The following is a 15,646-nucleotide window of genomic DNA, read 5'->3' on the forward strand; positions in this document are numbered from 1 at the left end:
CACAGTCCCTATAGATGGCAGTTTAACCAGTACAGGTTGGCCCACTTCAATTAAGGATTTATCCTTGGTTCCTTCTGGCACGTGGTCAGTGTCCACTACAGGCTCGGCTGGGCAGAAGGCCTTAATCTTGGGGCTGCCGTAAATTCCCCAGCGATTATTTACAAGAAAGACTGCCTGAGCCAGTCTCTTGTCCCAGCCACCCTTCGAGATGTTTGCATGCCTCTTGATCAGGCCATTGGTTCTCTCCACGATGCCATTTGCCTGGGGGTAATATGGGGTATGGAAAACCCATTTAACCCCTTCACTACGTGCCCAGTCCTGCACTGAGGTTGCAGTGAAGTGTGATCCATTATCGCTCTGGATACACTCAGGCATTGGCAGGATACTGAACCAATGTTTAAGGGTCTCAATCGTCTGAGCCCCTGTGGCTGCACTGGTGGCAGTGGCCATGGTCAGGCCAGAGACCACTTCTACCCCAACCAGTATGTATTTTTTACCATGTGAGGGCTTCAGGGGCCCAACATAATCAACCTGCCAGGTACTCCAGAGAGTCTTATCCTGGTGGATGTGTTGAGCTGGGGCCAGGTTTGGATGGTTGGCTCTCAGCCTTATCTGGCATTGTGGACATGCTGAAATTATAGTCTCACATGCTGACAGGTGGACTGGCCAGCCCTGAGACCTGCCCCTTTTAAGGTGTAGCCACTCAGCTAATCTCTGCCAGTCCTTCCCCTCACTGCCCACCACATGGATGCGTGCCAGGCCATCCACCTGCTGGTTCCATTTCGCAGCAGGGGGATCTTTCTTTGAGTGCCCTTTGACCCATCCCACTTTGATGGGCCTTGACCAGCTTATCTCCAGCAGCCTCTGCCAGTCTTCAGATTGCCATACCTTGGTGCTGCCCACCTCCCACTGATTTGCCTCCCACTGGCAAATCCACTCCATAGCTCCTTTAAAGGTGGCATAGGAGTCAGTGTAAATGGACTTGGCACCATTTTCCACTGCCAACATGAGGGCTCACAGTTCACCCACTTGGGCACTGCCTTCACCCTCCTCAGTGACAGTTCTGCCTGTCCTGATCTCCAGGGCCACTGCCTTGTAGCGCCATTGTGATCCTACTCTGTGGTAAGAGGCATCAGTGAACCACACTCCCTCAGTGTCAGAGTCTGTGGTCACCTCTGGGGCTACATCTATTGGAGATGGCTTGTACGGTTGTCCAAGTAAGGTCATATCTGGATTTACTGGCTGCTGGATCTTGGACACTTTGTACTGGGCCATGTGTCATGGCCTTACCACCACAGCAGGTCTCCTGGCTCCCTTTCTTGATTTCCTACCTATTGGAATGCTCTGATCTTGAGCTTGGGAGAAATGGTCTTTGAATGTTAACCAAGTATCATGGGCCCCTTTAACTTCTAGTTCCCTGTCACATGGGATCTCCCCTAGCAATTGCTTGAAAAGGCCAAAGTTGGCTCTACAGAAGTCCAAGGTTGTGATCCTGCTTGGTATTCTGTTCCTACTGCACAAGATCCTGAAATCCACCATGTCATGGTTGGTGCAGCCAAGGCTGCCCTCAACCTTCACTGCTTAAACCAGACCCTCCTTGTTAGTGAGTATAAGATCCAGCAGCACTTCTCTCCTAGTTGGCTCATCCACCATTTGCATCAAGAAGTTCTCATCAATGCGGTGGAGGAACCTCCTGGACTGTGAATGGCTGGCTGAATAGATCTTCCAGCAAATATCGTTATTTTGCTTTCTTACACCCAATAGTGACTTATTTATACTCTTTCACTTTCTCTGTTCTGAACTTTGCAAGGAAAAATTAAGTAGACAGTTTCAAACCATCACAACTAACTCAGTCCAGTAGATAAGTAATTGTGCTTTGTGAGTAGTTAACATAATTCACTTGTGCACATGTGCTTCTAATTATTGGATTGGTGTAATAGTAGGGAGGCCATCCCCATATATCTACTAAGAAATAGTGGGTCAAACTAACATGCTAGTGACTTTCAGATAGATGTTCAGAAAGTCCCTCAGTGGTCCTTTGTCTATTCAGATGTCTCCAGCTGGACTTGGTAACATTGACCACCACTCTTTGGACTGTAACCAGTTCCTAGTCCATCTCACTGTCTGTTCTTCTATCCCACACTTCCCAAGCTTACTCTCAAGGATATTATGGGAGACAGTGTCAAAAGCCTTACTAAGGTCAAGATAGGCTAGATAGACTACATCCACTGGTATAATTCTATAGTTTTCACTGGTGTATAATTCTATAGTTTTCATATACATATAGGAGCCACCACTTTCTTGGATGTGGTCTGAGTTGTGCTACCCATTATTAATGCCAATGTTTGCTCATGGCCTTGGCCTTAGGTAGACCTTGATGTTCTGCATTTGTCAGGACTTGTAGGTTCAGCAGGACTGCTAGTTTCAGGAGCTTATTGGCCCTTGGGAGACTTTCACATGCTGTCTTCATGAAGTTCAAGAAGTTCATGAAGAACCTCATGGAGTTCAACAAGGGGAGAGGCAAAGTCCTGCAGAAACACAACCTCATGCACCAATATATGCTTGGGGCCACCCAGATGGAAAGCAGCTTGACAGAAAAAGACATGGGGGATCCTCTTTGTCAAGTGTTCGGGTAGTTCAGGTGCCTCCTCAATTGGAGGTCTGTAGGGTTGACCTAACAAAGTTGTATCTGGGTTCACAAGTTGTTGCAACTTAGAGACTTTAGCCAGACCCTCCTCCTAGCCAGACCAATTCCTTCTAGGTATGCATGCCACTTCTGCACTTTGGCCTTTCAGGCTGCCCCCTCTGGAGGGGGATGATCCCTTGGGGATCAAATTTAGCAGAGGGCAAGGGCCTTGCACTATAATACTGTGTGAAGTATGTAACCTCTCTGCTTCCTTGACTGCCCTGATAAGTGAGCAGAATCCCTTTTCCCACTCTGAATACTTCTGTTCGATTACCTTAAATGAAGTAGATGAAAATAGTATATGTCTACTTAGCACCCTCAGTCCATTTTGGAATGTACCACAATAGAAGGCATGTTTTGCAAACCCCCATTCTGTTTTTAATGGATCCTGTAGATGTAGTGGGCCTAGCCTTTGATAAGCCTTAAGCTCATCCTTTAGGACATTAAGGCTCTCTGTATATTGTGGAGTCTAATCCCATGCCCTATTTTTCCTGAGCAGATCATAGAAGGAATGAGCAATCACTGAAAGCTGTATTTTGTCCCTTCTGAGGTGAAAACAAATTTGGCTTTGTCCTCCTCCCTTAAGAAAATAATAAAACCCGTATCTTTAACATCTGAAGCAGGCATCCACAAGTGGGAAGCTGCTTGTATTGTTGTTACCACTGAGGTTATACTTGGGACAGCAGCTGTTAATGGTGGGGTTTACTATTTGATTTTCTATAATCAATTTTCAAATGCCATGTCCATCAGGTTTACAGACTGGCCTGACCTGAGAGTTATAAGGGTGCGGCTCATTATCTGTCTCTTCAGGCCTCAATCACTCTGTTATGGCCATGTTAAGGTCATCACATGCATGGATGATTCCAAGGGTTTTGCCGATTACGGCCTACGGCCCTTTGAATCCTTTCTCTAGGAGTCTGGACACAATTGCACTGGAGAATAACTTCACTGTTACAGTTTGGCCCACATGTGTCTGTTTTAAGCATCCGGTAGCCCTTTAATGAGTGGTCTGAGGTGCTCAGGGTACCTTGTGCTGCCCTCTCATATACTGCCTGGATACAAGCAGCCTTTTGTATTCCCACCTTTCACCCAGATAATAACAAGTTCTCTCCTGTTTTTGGGGTGCACACCCCAGCCCAATAAGATACTTGGGACATTATCAACTGGTTGCCTGTTGGCCCATCGCTCAGAAACACTCTGGATCCACAAACCTCTGTTGCCTCATCATCACTAAGCAGTATCTGATCACCTCCAGTTCAAGAGACTCACCCAGCTTGTGTGAAAACTTGTCCTGGAGTTCATTTAGCTCTGATCCCAATCAGGGCATTGTACGGACAGAGGTTTGGGGATTCCTGCCACATGGACCTGTATGTGTCTCTGTTCACGCTTCCTTTTCCTTAAATTCCTCTGTTTCATAAGAAATACTTTCATCAGCATGTCCCCATGTGTTTCCATGTGAATCCTCAGGGCCTGTGCCTGTGGTTAACTTTTGTTTGTGCTACCAGAAGCTCAAGCAACATATGTGTCAGCCCTTTTGTCTTTGCAGATGTCTCTCCAAATAACATGCTTTAGCCTCTAACATTTTAGAGTAATCCTGTGTCTGAACTAAAGAAGCACTTAGTACAGCACACATAGCCCCTTTATCTGTGCCATTCCAAAACCTTACAGGGTTTTGTTCAAGCCTTTCCACAACTGCTACAGGGTCATACCACTTCTTCTTCACCCATTTAATATCTGGGGCAGAAGATGCACAGTTGTGCTTCTGGAGTAATTCATCTATCGACATTCTGCTCACTATGCCATAAAACAGACAGCAACAGTCACCCAAACTTTTAAGTTAATTGTGTTGGAAGGAGTGCTGAGTAATTTTGGTCACAATAAATCCACATTTTTCAAGTGGCTGTTGCTGACTGTTTTGTGAGTGCCTATGAGACAAGATAAGGCAACAAAACCCCTGGGGAGGAGGGAAATGAGCTCAGGGTACCGACAGATTTTCATATTAGATATCTTTCTTTGGCCTCAACCCAGGCAGCTTCTGAACTAGTTGTAACCCCTGTGGTTAGAATAAAGCTCTGGAACAAGTTGTGGTGGGTTCGAAATTCCCCCCCCCCCCAGCATTAATTTTGCCAGACCAGCTCAGTTTGGAAGCAAATGGAAGCTGTATTTACAGGCAAAACTACAATCTACAATGAAATGCAATGAATATGTACAAATATACAGTATTTACTATATTTACAGGTATTTACAATTAACAAAACAGCACAAGGACCCCCCCTGGCCAAAGACCAGGGAAGCTTGTAACAGCTTCTCTCTCCCTGCCTCCCCCTTACCCCCCTGTACAAAGGGAAGAGAGAAAGAAGCAGAGATATATTAAACTCAGCCAAAATAAAAGCGATGCAGCCAAGGTCAAACCAAGCTGAAGTGAGAAGAGAGAGAAAGATTGTTTTGGGAACCAAATCTTATTGGATATATCCCTCCAATGGAATTGTTTAGAATATTCATTATTTTCTGCTTTACACCCAATAGTGATTTATTTACATCTTTACTACTTTTTGCTCAAGATCTGTGAAAAATTTTAAAGGCATAGTCTAAAACTACCACACAAGTCAGCCCCAAAGTTCTGCCATGAACTTTTGTCCAAAAATCCCTTTTGAGTTGGATGATGCTTAATAGTAAGCGGACAAAATACTAGACAACTTTTTTTTTAAATGTCACTGAATGCATTTTGCTTTAAAGAATACTAGTATTCTACATTTTCACCTTTTTGTTGGACTTACAAATGCTGCTTGCAAAATACATAAAGGGGACTGCAGAAAATTCTGTCAACTAGCTCTGACTGTTTATGCTTTTTCCTGAAGGTAAGCATCTGCTTGGAATGCAATAGTAGCAAATTACGTGGATTGAAACGAAAATGGATCCGCTGCTCAGCACAAGCAACAGTATTGCATCTAAAGAAGTTCATTGCTAAAAAACTTAACCTTTCTTCTTTTAATGAGGTAATATTTTGATATTTTAAAATTATTTTGCATATTACAGTTTTATGGATTATTTTCAAAATAGTGTCTTTCCTTCCAACCAAATTGTTAAAAAACCTGAAGCACACACCATTTCCTAATGGAAAGAAACAGAAAATGGCTATTTAAATTGAGGAGCTGAATGCAGACAAATAGATTTTTCTCCAAATTTACCTTTCCCCCTTTTAATTTAAGGATGCTGATCATCTTCCCTTTTTTCTCCCCTTCCAGTTCAGTGGAGATGTAGCTCTTACTGGTTCTTGGCTTTATCAGAGTTGGCAGTGCAGCTCAGTGTATTGTTCTATGACCAGTTTTAAAACATACCAAAAGGCTTGGTTACACGTTTTCCACCTGTGTTAAAACTGACTCCTGCAAGACGCTGTGTTTGATGGCCTTAACTGAAGGGATATACTACCCTAGCAGAGATTTTTTTACTTGATGCAGAGAATAGATTATATCACTATATATATATATCTCATATATATATATGATATATGATTATATATGTCATATATATGATATCATATATATAAAATATATATTTATATTATATATATTATCAGACACTAAAGACAGATTTAATGGAAAGCAGCACATACACTTTCTTCTACTTCTCTACTCTGAGTGAAACTCAGCCTTGTGTTGTAGCAGCTGGTGACACTTTCCCTGCATGAAGTACATAATTGGACTGTTCATGGGAAGAAATCATGGTGGAGGGTAAGGAATGAAAGAGGCTTTTCTATTCTCTGCAAGTTCTGTCATTTTAGATTGAAAACTAGAACAAAAAATGAAAACACCTCTCTTCCCTCTTTGTTGGTATTAGTTACAATCCCCTACCATCCAATCTAATTCTCAAATTGCCATCTCTCAATCATGAAAACTTCCAAGGATGATGATGCCATGATCTTTTTCAGCAACTTGTTCTGGTGCTTAATTATCCTTGTAGAGATTTTTTTTCTCCTTATATCCAGTCAGAATTTACTGTTTCCATTGATGGCCATTGTTTATCATTTTCCCATCATGTACTAGAGTCTAGCTCTATCTTCTCTATAGGCTTCCCTTAAGTATTGGAAGGCCATAATTAGGTCCCCTTTAAGCATTCTTTTCTCCAAGGTAAATAGGCCCTGTTCCCTTAATCTCTCCTTGTAGGGCCTCTGTTCCAGAACCCTGACCATCTTGGTGACTGCTGAACTTGCTCAAGTTTATCAACCTTTTTTTTGCTCTGTAGGGGCCAAAACTGGATGCAGCATTCCATATGTGGTCTAATGAGTGCTGAGTAAAGAGGAATAATCATTTAGAATAATAGAATCATAAAATGGAAGGTTGGAAAGGTTGGAAAGGACCTTCAAAGATTATCTAGTTCAACCCTCCACCATGGATAGGGACATCTTTACCTAGATCAGATTGCTCAAAGACCATCCAGCCTTGCCTTGTATATTTTCAATGATGGGACATCCACAACTTCTCTGGGCAATCAATTCCAGTGCCTCACCATTGTCACCATAAAGACTTTTTTCCTTATATTCAATCTAAACCTACTCTCTTTCAGTTTAAAACTGTTGCCCCTTGTCCCTCTCCATCTTTCTTATAAGCCCACTTTGCATATTGAAAAGCCACAATAAGGTCTCACCAGAGCCTTCTCTTCTCCAGGCTGAACAACCCCAACTCTCTCAGATTTTCATCAGAGGAGAGGTGTTCCAGCCCTATGATCATTTTCATGGCTCTTCACGGCTCTTCACTGGACTCACTCTAACAGGTCCATGTTTTTCTCATACTAAGAGCCCCAGAAATGGATGCAATACTCCAAGTAGGGTCTCATGAGAAGGACCTCCCTTGACCTGCTAGCCACACTTCTTTTGATGCAACCCAGGATATGATTGGCTTTCTGGACTGCAAGCATGCATTGTTGGCTCATGTCTATGACCCCCAAGTCCTTTTCTGCAGGGCTGCTCTCAATTTCATTATCTCCCAGCCTGTAATGATGTCAAGGGTTGCCCTGACTTAGGTGCTGGACCTTGCACTTTGCCCTATTGAACTTCATGATAGTCTCCTTAGCCCACCTCTCCAGCCTGCCCAGGTCCCTCTGGATGGCATCTCGTCTCTCGGTTGTCAACCACACCACTCAGCTTGGTATCATCAGCAAACTTGCTGAGGGTGCACTCGGTCTTGTTGTCTATATCATTGATTAAGATATTGAACAGCACTGGTCCCAATACAGACTCCTGAGGGACACCACTTTTCACCCATCTCTATCTGTTTTCCCCTTCTTAAATATATTATCACCATTGCTGATTGGCTTGGCTTAGGCCAGAGGTGGATCCGTCTTGTAGCTGGCTGAAACTGACTCTATTTGACATAGGGGAAGCATCTAAAAGTTTCTCAGAGAAGCCACCTCTGTAGCCCTCCTGCTACCAAAACCTTACCACGCAAACCCAATACATTGATACGCTTCACTATTCTGTTAGGTTTCATCACTGCCAGAGCACACTGCTGACTCATGTTCAACTTGCTTTCAAAGAGGAGCCCTATGTCCTTTTCATCAGAGCTGCTACCCAGCTTGTAGTGTCTCATGACTTTTGCTCTTTTCCTTATTGAATTTCATGAGATTCTTTTCAGCTCATCCTTCTAGCCTGTCTCTGTATGATAGTTCCATCCTCAAGTGTGTCATCTGTACTCCTTCAGTTTGGTGTCATTTACAAGCTTGATGAGGTGGATTCTGTCTCTTCCTCCAGGTCACTGATAAAGACACTCAACAGCACAGGTTCCAGGATAGACACCTGTAATACTCCACATGTCACTGGCCTCATGTCACATGACTCCATTACTTTCACATGGATTACCAAAGTGAGGCTGACTAGCCTCTAGTTCCTTAGATAGTCCTTCATGCCCTTTTTGAAGATGGGTACATTTCTCCAGTCATTGGGTACTTTGATCTCTGTGACCTTTCAGTGATGATAGTGTGGCCTCACAATGACATCTACAAATATTTGTGGCACCCTTGGATGCATCCCATCTGGTTCCATGGATTAATATGGGTTGAGATTTCTCAATGGATCCCTGACTCAATCCTCTTCTGCTACTGGCAGTTCATCTCCTCCTTGAATCTTGTCTCTAGGCACAAAAAGGCCTAGGAGATCTTGTTGGTGAAAACCAAGGCAAAGGCAGCACAGAATACCTCAACCTTATCTGCAGACGTTGCCACAATTGTTCATCCCATGCAGCAGTGGGCTCACATGTTCCTTGTTTATTCTTTTATTGATAATGTAGCAGAAAAAGTTATTCTTGTTGCCCTTGATGTCCCTTGACAGTTTCAACTCCAGTTGAAACCCCTGTATACCCAGGCAATGTTTCTGTATAACTCCTTTGTATCCTGTCCTCACTTCCACCTTTCGTATATGTCCTTTTTAGCTTCAGCTCCCCGTTTAGCCAAGTTGGTCTCCTGATACATCTACTCATTTTTCTGAGTATTGGGATGGACTGTTCTTGTGCTTGAAGAACATTGTCCATAAAGACTTGTCATGTCTTGAGCTCCTTTGCCCTTCAGAGCTGCCTGTCATGGGATCCCACTTACCAGCTTCCTGAAAAAGCAAATTTCTGCTCTACTCTGCTACTTGATTTCCTCACTCCCTTCAGGATCTGGAACGTCACTGTTTCATGGTTGCTACAACCAAGGCTGACATTGATTATCATATCCCCAGAAAGTTCTTCCTTTTTGGTGAGTAGTAGATCCAGCTGTATGTCACCCATGGCTGGCTCATCTAGCATCTGTGCTAAAACTCATAACACCTTTCAGAAAACTGGATTGCTTTCTTACTAATTGCACTTTTTGCTTTTGTGTTTAAACTCGCCATTACACCACAGCAATGTCTAGTTTTACAACCTACTTGGCTCTTACTGAAATGGAAGAATGTTCATTCAACAATACTTGTTTCAGGAATCTTCCCTCCCTAAGGGCACATGACATTTTTGTGGAATCAGTGTATTGGTATGTCCAGAAAAAAATGTTTTGAGGAGGAAGGTCCTAAGAATGTGAACACTTGGTTGAATGCTATAGAAAAATCCTGGTTTGAGTTATTGTCTGACAGCTAAGCCATGTTAGTAGGCTGCATGCACATTCTTAGCTTTGTCAGATTGTGGGAAAGTACCATTAGCATATGCCATTTTTATGGTGACTTACCCTTTCAGTACATGTCACCTTGCAGTCAAATAGGCTAAGATCACATGCATGATCATTTATTGCAATTCAACTGATGGCTGGTCATATGATCTCACATTTGCTTATGAGTCCATACCCTAATGGCTGTTTTCAATATTAAGATCTTTCAAAACTGACACAGAAAAGTAAAAACAATAAAATGTCTTAAAATCCCCCACCCTAAACACTGATGTATAAACAGGGGATAGCCTTTTAAAAATGCATTTTCAAAGTAGAAAGTTAGTTGCTGGGTACTGTGTAAACAATTTTCATAGCATATCAGAGGACAAAGCTGTCTTTACATGAGAATGGAGTTCTGTATCTTTGGGAGTGTTGATCTTCATGAGGGTAGGGAGGCTCTACAGAAGGATTTGGATAGATTGGATCGATGGGACAACGTTAATAGGATGAGCTTCAATAAGGCCAAATGCCAGGTCCTGCACTTGGGTCACAACAACCCCAAGCAACGCTACAGGCTTGGGGAAGTGTGGCTGGAAAGCTATCTAGCAGAAAGGGACCTGGGGGTTCTAATTGACAGGCAACTGAATATGAGCAAGCAGTGTGTCCAGATGGCCAAGAAAGCCAATGGCATCCTGGCTTGTATTAGAAATACTGTGTCCAGGAGTAGGGAGGTGATTGTCCCCTTGTACTCAGCTCTGGTGAGGCCACACCTCAAGTATTGTGTTCAGTTTTGGGCACCTCAATGCAAGAAGGATGTCGAGGTACTGGAGTGAGTGCAGAGGAGGGCAACGAAGCTGGTGAAGGGCCTAGAGACTACATCTTATGAAGAGTGACTGAAGGAACTGGGGCCATTTAGTTTGAAAAAGAGGAGGCTGAGGGGAGACCTCATCACTGTCTACAACTACCTGAAAGGATGTTGTGGAGAGGCTGGTGCTGGTCTCTTCTCACAGGTATTTAGTGATAGAACAAGAGGGAACATCCTCAAGCTGTGACTGGGTAGGTTTGAACTGAACATTATGAATTTTTTTTTCATGGAAAGAGTGGTCAGTCATTGGAATGTGCTGCCCAGGGAGGTGGTTGAACCACCAACCCTGGCTGTGTTTAAAGGTCATTTGGATGTGGTGCTTGGGGATATGGTTTAGGGGTGACCCTTGTAGAGTAGGGTTGTCAGTTGGACTTGGTGATCCCAAGGGTCTTTTCCAGCCTGAATGTTTCTGTGATTCTGTGACTCTGTGATCTTTTTATTGGGCCTTACCTGAAATGCACTGTTTGAAAGCCATGTTCTGCGTCTCAGTGAATTAATTATTTCTTCTTTTTACATCAGCTGGATATATTATGCAATGAAGAGATTCTTGGCAAGGACCACACACTCAAGTTTGTAGTTGTTACTAGATGGAGATTTAAGGTATGATACAACTGCTTTTCATCAAATTTTTTGTGTTCCATGTAAATTACTAGCTGACTAAAGAACAAAGTTCATAAGCATACATCATGCAGGCCTATACTGCAATAACTTAAAAATGGTTAAAATACATATTTTCAAATGTCTAATAATCTATTTTAAAATATAAATATTTTTCTTAATTCAGAAGGGGACAATGGGAGGAAATGTGCCACTAAGGAAAAGGGGAAGATGTGAATTTTATGGTAATTAAAAATGTATAAAATAAAGGAGGCTGAAGCCATTGAGAGGAATGATTTTCTCAGACATGTGAGTCAGATATAACTAATATTATTCTGTGTAAATCATGAAACTGGTTACAATGCAGAAGAGACAAACATTCGATGTATTTATATTCTGTAGTTCAGAAGACAGAGGCTGAATATACCCATTAAAGAACATGGATTAATTAACTTGTAACAATATTTAGTAGGCATAAACAAGGCTGGGGAAAGCAGCTGAATGAGTCTTTGGATTACTGATGTTAGTGTCTTTAACCAAACCAAAATCCCACACAACAAAACCTTGAGCTGAATAGTAAATAACGAGGCATTCATACTCAGCATAAAATATCACTGGTTATTTATGACCACCCAAATAAAATGGTTATAAGTACCTTGAAATGTTAAGTTGAACATCTAGAATTTAAGTCATATCCAGAGAATGAATATGTGCAGTTTGGGAGTGATAACTTTGAAGATGGGTTAGTGTTCATAATGGGCTACCCTGCTCTAGGTTAAAACCATTGCCCCTGATCCTATCACTGCATGCCCTTCTAAACAGTCCCTACCTGCTTTCTTGTAGACCCCCTTCAGATATTGAAATGTCACTATAAGGTCTCCCCATTGCCTTCTCTTCTCCAGGCTGAACAACTCCAGCTCTCTCAGCCTGTCCTTGTGTTGAGAACTCCAGAGCTGAACACAGTACTCCAGGTGAGGTCTCACCAAAGCAGGGTGGCATAATCACATCTCTTGATCTGCTGGCCACTCTTCTTTTGATGCAGCCCAGGATATGATTTGCCTTCTGGGCTGCAGGTGCACATTGCTGGCTCATGTCCAGCTTCTCATCCACCAGTACCCTTGAGTCCTTTTGTGCTGCTCTCAATCTCATCATCCCCCAGCCTGTACAGACACCGAGGATTGCCCCAACCCAGGTTCATGACCTTGCACTTCGCTTTATAGAACCTCATGAGGTTCTGAGCCCACTTCTCTAGCCTGTCTAGGTCCCTCTGGATGGCATTCCATCCCTCAGGCATATCAACCACACCACTTAGCTTGGTACCATCAGCAAACTTGCTGAGGGTGCATTCAATCTTGCTGTCTAGATCACTGATGAAGATATTGAACAGCACTGGTCCCAATACAGAACCCAATAGGGGATCGTTTAGTCCAACTCCCCTGCTGAAAGCTGGGTTAATTAGATGAGGTTGCACAGGACAATGTAAAGTCTAGTTCTGAATATCTTCACAGATGGAGACTCCACAACCTATCTAGCCAGCCTGATCCAGTGCTCAGTTACCCTTACAGTAAAAAAGTATTTAGAGAATCACAGAATTAACCAGGTTGGAAAAGACCTTCGGGATCATCAAGTCCAACCCAACACCATCTAATTCAACTAAACTATGGCATTAACTGCCTCATCCAGTCTTATTTTAAACACTTTCAGGGATGGTGACTCCACCACCTCCCTGGGCAGCCCATTCCAATGGGTGATCACTCTTCCTGTGAAGAATTTCTTCCTAACATCCAGCCTAAACCTCCCCTGGCGCAGCTTGAGACTCTGTCCTCTTGTTCTGTCACTGGTTGCCTGGGAGAAGAGACCAACCACCACCTGGCTACAATCACCCTTCAGGTAGTTGTAGAGGGCAATAAGGTCTCCCCTGAGCCTCCTCTTCTCCAGGCTAAACAACCCCAGCTCCCTCAGCCTCTCCTCATAGGGCTTGTGCTCCAGACCCCTCACCAGCTTTGTTGCCCTTCTCTGGACACGTTCGAGCAACTCAACATCTTTCTTAAACTGAGGGGCCCAGAACTGCACACAGTACTCAAGGTGTGGCCTAACCAGTGCTGAGTACAGGGGCAGAATGACTTCCCTGGTCCTGCTGGCCACACTATTCCTGATACAGGCCAGGATGCCATTGGCCTTCTTGGCCACCTGGGCACACTGCTGGCTCATGTTCAGCCTACTGTCAACCAATACCCCCAGGTCCCTTTCTGCCTGGCTGCTCTCCAGCCACTCTGACCCAGCCCTCCTACCTCTAACAGATCAACACCTGCTCCCAACTTGGTGTCATCTGCAAACTTACTGATGATGGACTCAACCCCCTTGTCCATATCATCAATAAAGATATTAAACAGGATTGGGCCCAACGCTGATCCCTGGGGGACACCACTAGTGACTGGCTGCCAGCTGGAAGTGGCACCATTCACCACCACTCTCTGGGCCCAGACCTCCAGCCAGTTCTTAACCCAGCACAGAGTGCTGCTGTCCAAGCCGTGGGCTGCCAGCTTGGCCAGGAGTTTGCTATGGGGGATAATGTCAAAGGCCTTGCTGAAGTCCAGGTAGACTACATCCACAGCCTTCCCTACATCCACCAGGTGGGTCACCTGATCATAGAAGGAGATCAGGTTGGTCAGGCAGGACCTGCCCCTCCTGAATCCATGCTGGATGGCCTGATCCCTTGGCCATCCTGTAGGTGCTGTGTGATTGCACTCAAGATGACCTGTTCCATAGTCTTGCCTGGCACTGAGGTCAGACTGACAGGCCTGTAATGCCCTGGCTCCTCCTTCCAGCCCTTCTTGTGGATGGACATCACATTGGCCAGCTTCCAGTCATTTGGGACCTCACCAGTGAGCCAGGACTGTTGAAAAATGATGGAGAGTGGCTTGGTGAGCTCATCTGCCAGCTCTCATTACCCTAGGATGGATCCCATCTGGTCCCATAGACTTGTGGGGATCCAAGTGGCTCTAACTGCTTCCTCCTGGATTACAGGGGGACTATACTACTCCCTGACCCCATCTACCAGTTCAGGAGGCCAGTTATCCTGAAGCCCTCCCATCTTACTGTTGAAAATTGAGGCAAAGAAGGTATTTAGTACCTCTGCCTTTTCCTCATTTTTAGTTACAGTATTCCCCTCCAAGTCCAATAAAGAGTGGAGGTTTTTCTTGCCCCTCTTTTTAACATTAATATGTTTATAAAAATGCTTTTTATTGTCTTTCACAGCAGTGGCCAGTCTAAGCTCTAAATGGGCTTTTGCCTCTCTAATTTTTTCCCTACATGACCTAGCAACATCCTTAAAGATTTCATGGGTTACCTCCCCTTTTTTCCAAAGGTGATACACCCTCTTGTATTTAAATTTGTGTCAATTGATTCCTTCACTGGATACCACTGAAGTCTAGTTACACCTTCTTTACTGCCCCCCATCAGGTATTTGTAGACATTGGTAAGATCCCCTCTGAGTCTTCTATTCTCCAGATTAAACAATCTCAGCTCTCTCAGCCTCTTCTCCAATGTCAGATGATCCAATATCTTAACGAACTCTTTGCTGGACTCTGTCCAGTGTGACCATGTCCTTGAGCTGGGGACACAGGACTCCAGGTGTGCTCACCATTGCTGAGTAAACAGCAAAAACAACCTTCCTCAGTCTACTGGCAATTCTTTTCTTAATTCAGCTCAGGATACTGTTTTCCTTGTTTGCTGCAAGGGTGCATTGCCAACTCATGTTCAACTTGAAGTCAAACGGGACTCCCAGGTCATTTTCTTCACAGCTGCTTTCCAGTCAGCCAGCCTCCAGCCTGTACTGGTGCCTGGGGTTATTTCTCCTTAGGTGTAGGACTTGGCATTTTCTTTTGCTTAATTTCATGAGGTTCCTGTCAGCCCATTTCTTCAGTCTATCAAAGCCCTTCTAAGTGACAGCAAAAACAATTAAGCATATCAACCTCTCCTTTGGGTTTTGTATCATCTGGAAACATGCTGAGAGTGCACTCTGCCCGATTACTCAAGACATTAAGGAAAATGTTAAATTGTATCAGTCTCAGTATAGAACCGTAGAATGGTTTGGGTTGAAAGGGACCTTCAAAGATCATCTAGTTCAACTCCCCTGTCATGGACAATGACATCTTTCACTACATTAGGTTGTTCAAAGCCCCATCCAACCTGACCTTGAACACTTTCAATAATGGGACATCCACAACTTCTCTGAACAACCTATTCCAGTGTCTCACTATCCTCATCATAAAAAATTTCTTACTTATATCCAATCTAAACTTACCCTCTTTCAGTTTAAAACTGTTGTCCCTTGTCCTGTCACTACAGGCCCTGGTAAAAAGTCCCTCTCCATCTTTCTTAGAAGC

At 43.8% G+C, this 15,646-nt stretch overlaps 2 protein-coding genes across 2 annotated transcripts in view; one reads left to right on the forward strand and one right to left on the reverse strand.

Moving 5' to 3' along the window:
* The window catches only part of LOC128979594 (polycomb group RING finger protein 3-like), a 28,330-nt gene extending 15,658 nt beyond the window's left edge, over positions 1-12,672 (forward strand). The window contains exons 5-7 of the mRNA XM_054397898.1: positions 5,545-5,682; positions 11,181-11,261; positions 12,622-12,672. Coding sequence (XP_054253873.1) covers positions 5,545-5,682; positions 11,181-11,261; positions 12,622-12,672 — 270 coding nt within the window. The remainder of the gene's footprint in view (positions 1-5,544; positions 5,683-11,180; positions 11,262-12,621) is intronic.
* PRUNE2 (prune homolog 2 with BCH domain) overlaps positions 1-15,646 on the reverse strand; it is a 554,668-nt gene that overhangs the window by 354,174 nt on the left and 184,848 nt on the right. The gene's annotated exons all lie outside the window — the stretch shown is intronic.

This window comes from Indicator indicator, chromosome Z (assembly GCF_027791375.1).
Source record: "Indicator indicator isolate 239-I01 chromosome Z, UM_Iind_1.1, whole genome shotgun sequence".
NCBI classification, from domain to species: Eukaryota; Metazoa; Chordata; class Aves; order Piciformes; family Indicatoridae; genus Indicator; species Indicator indicator.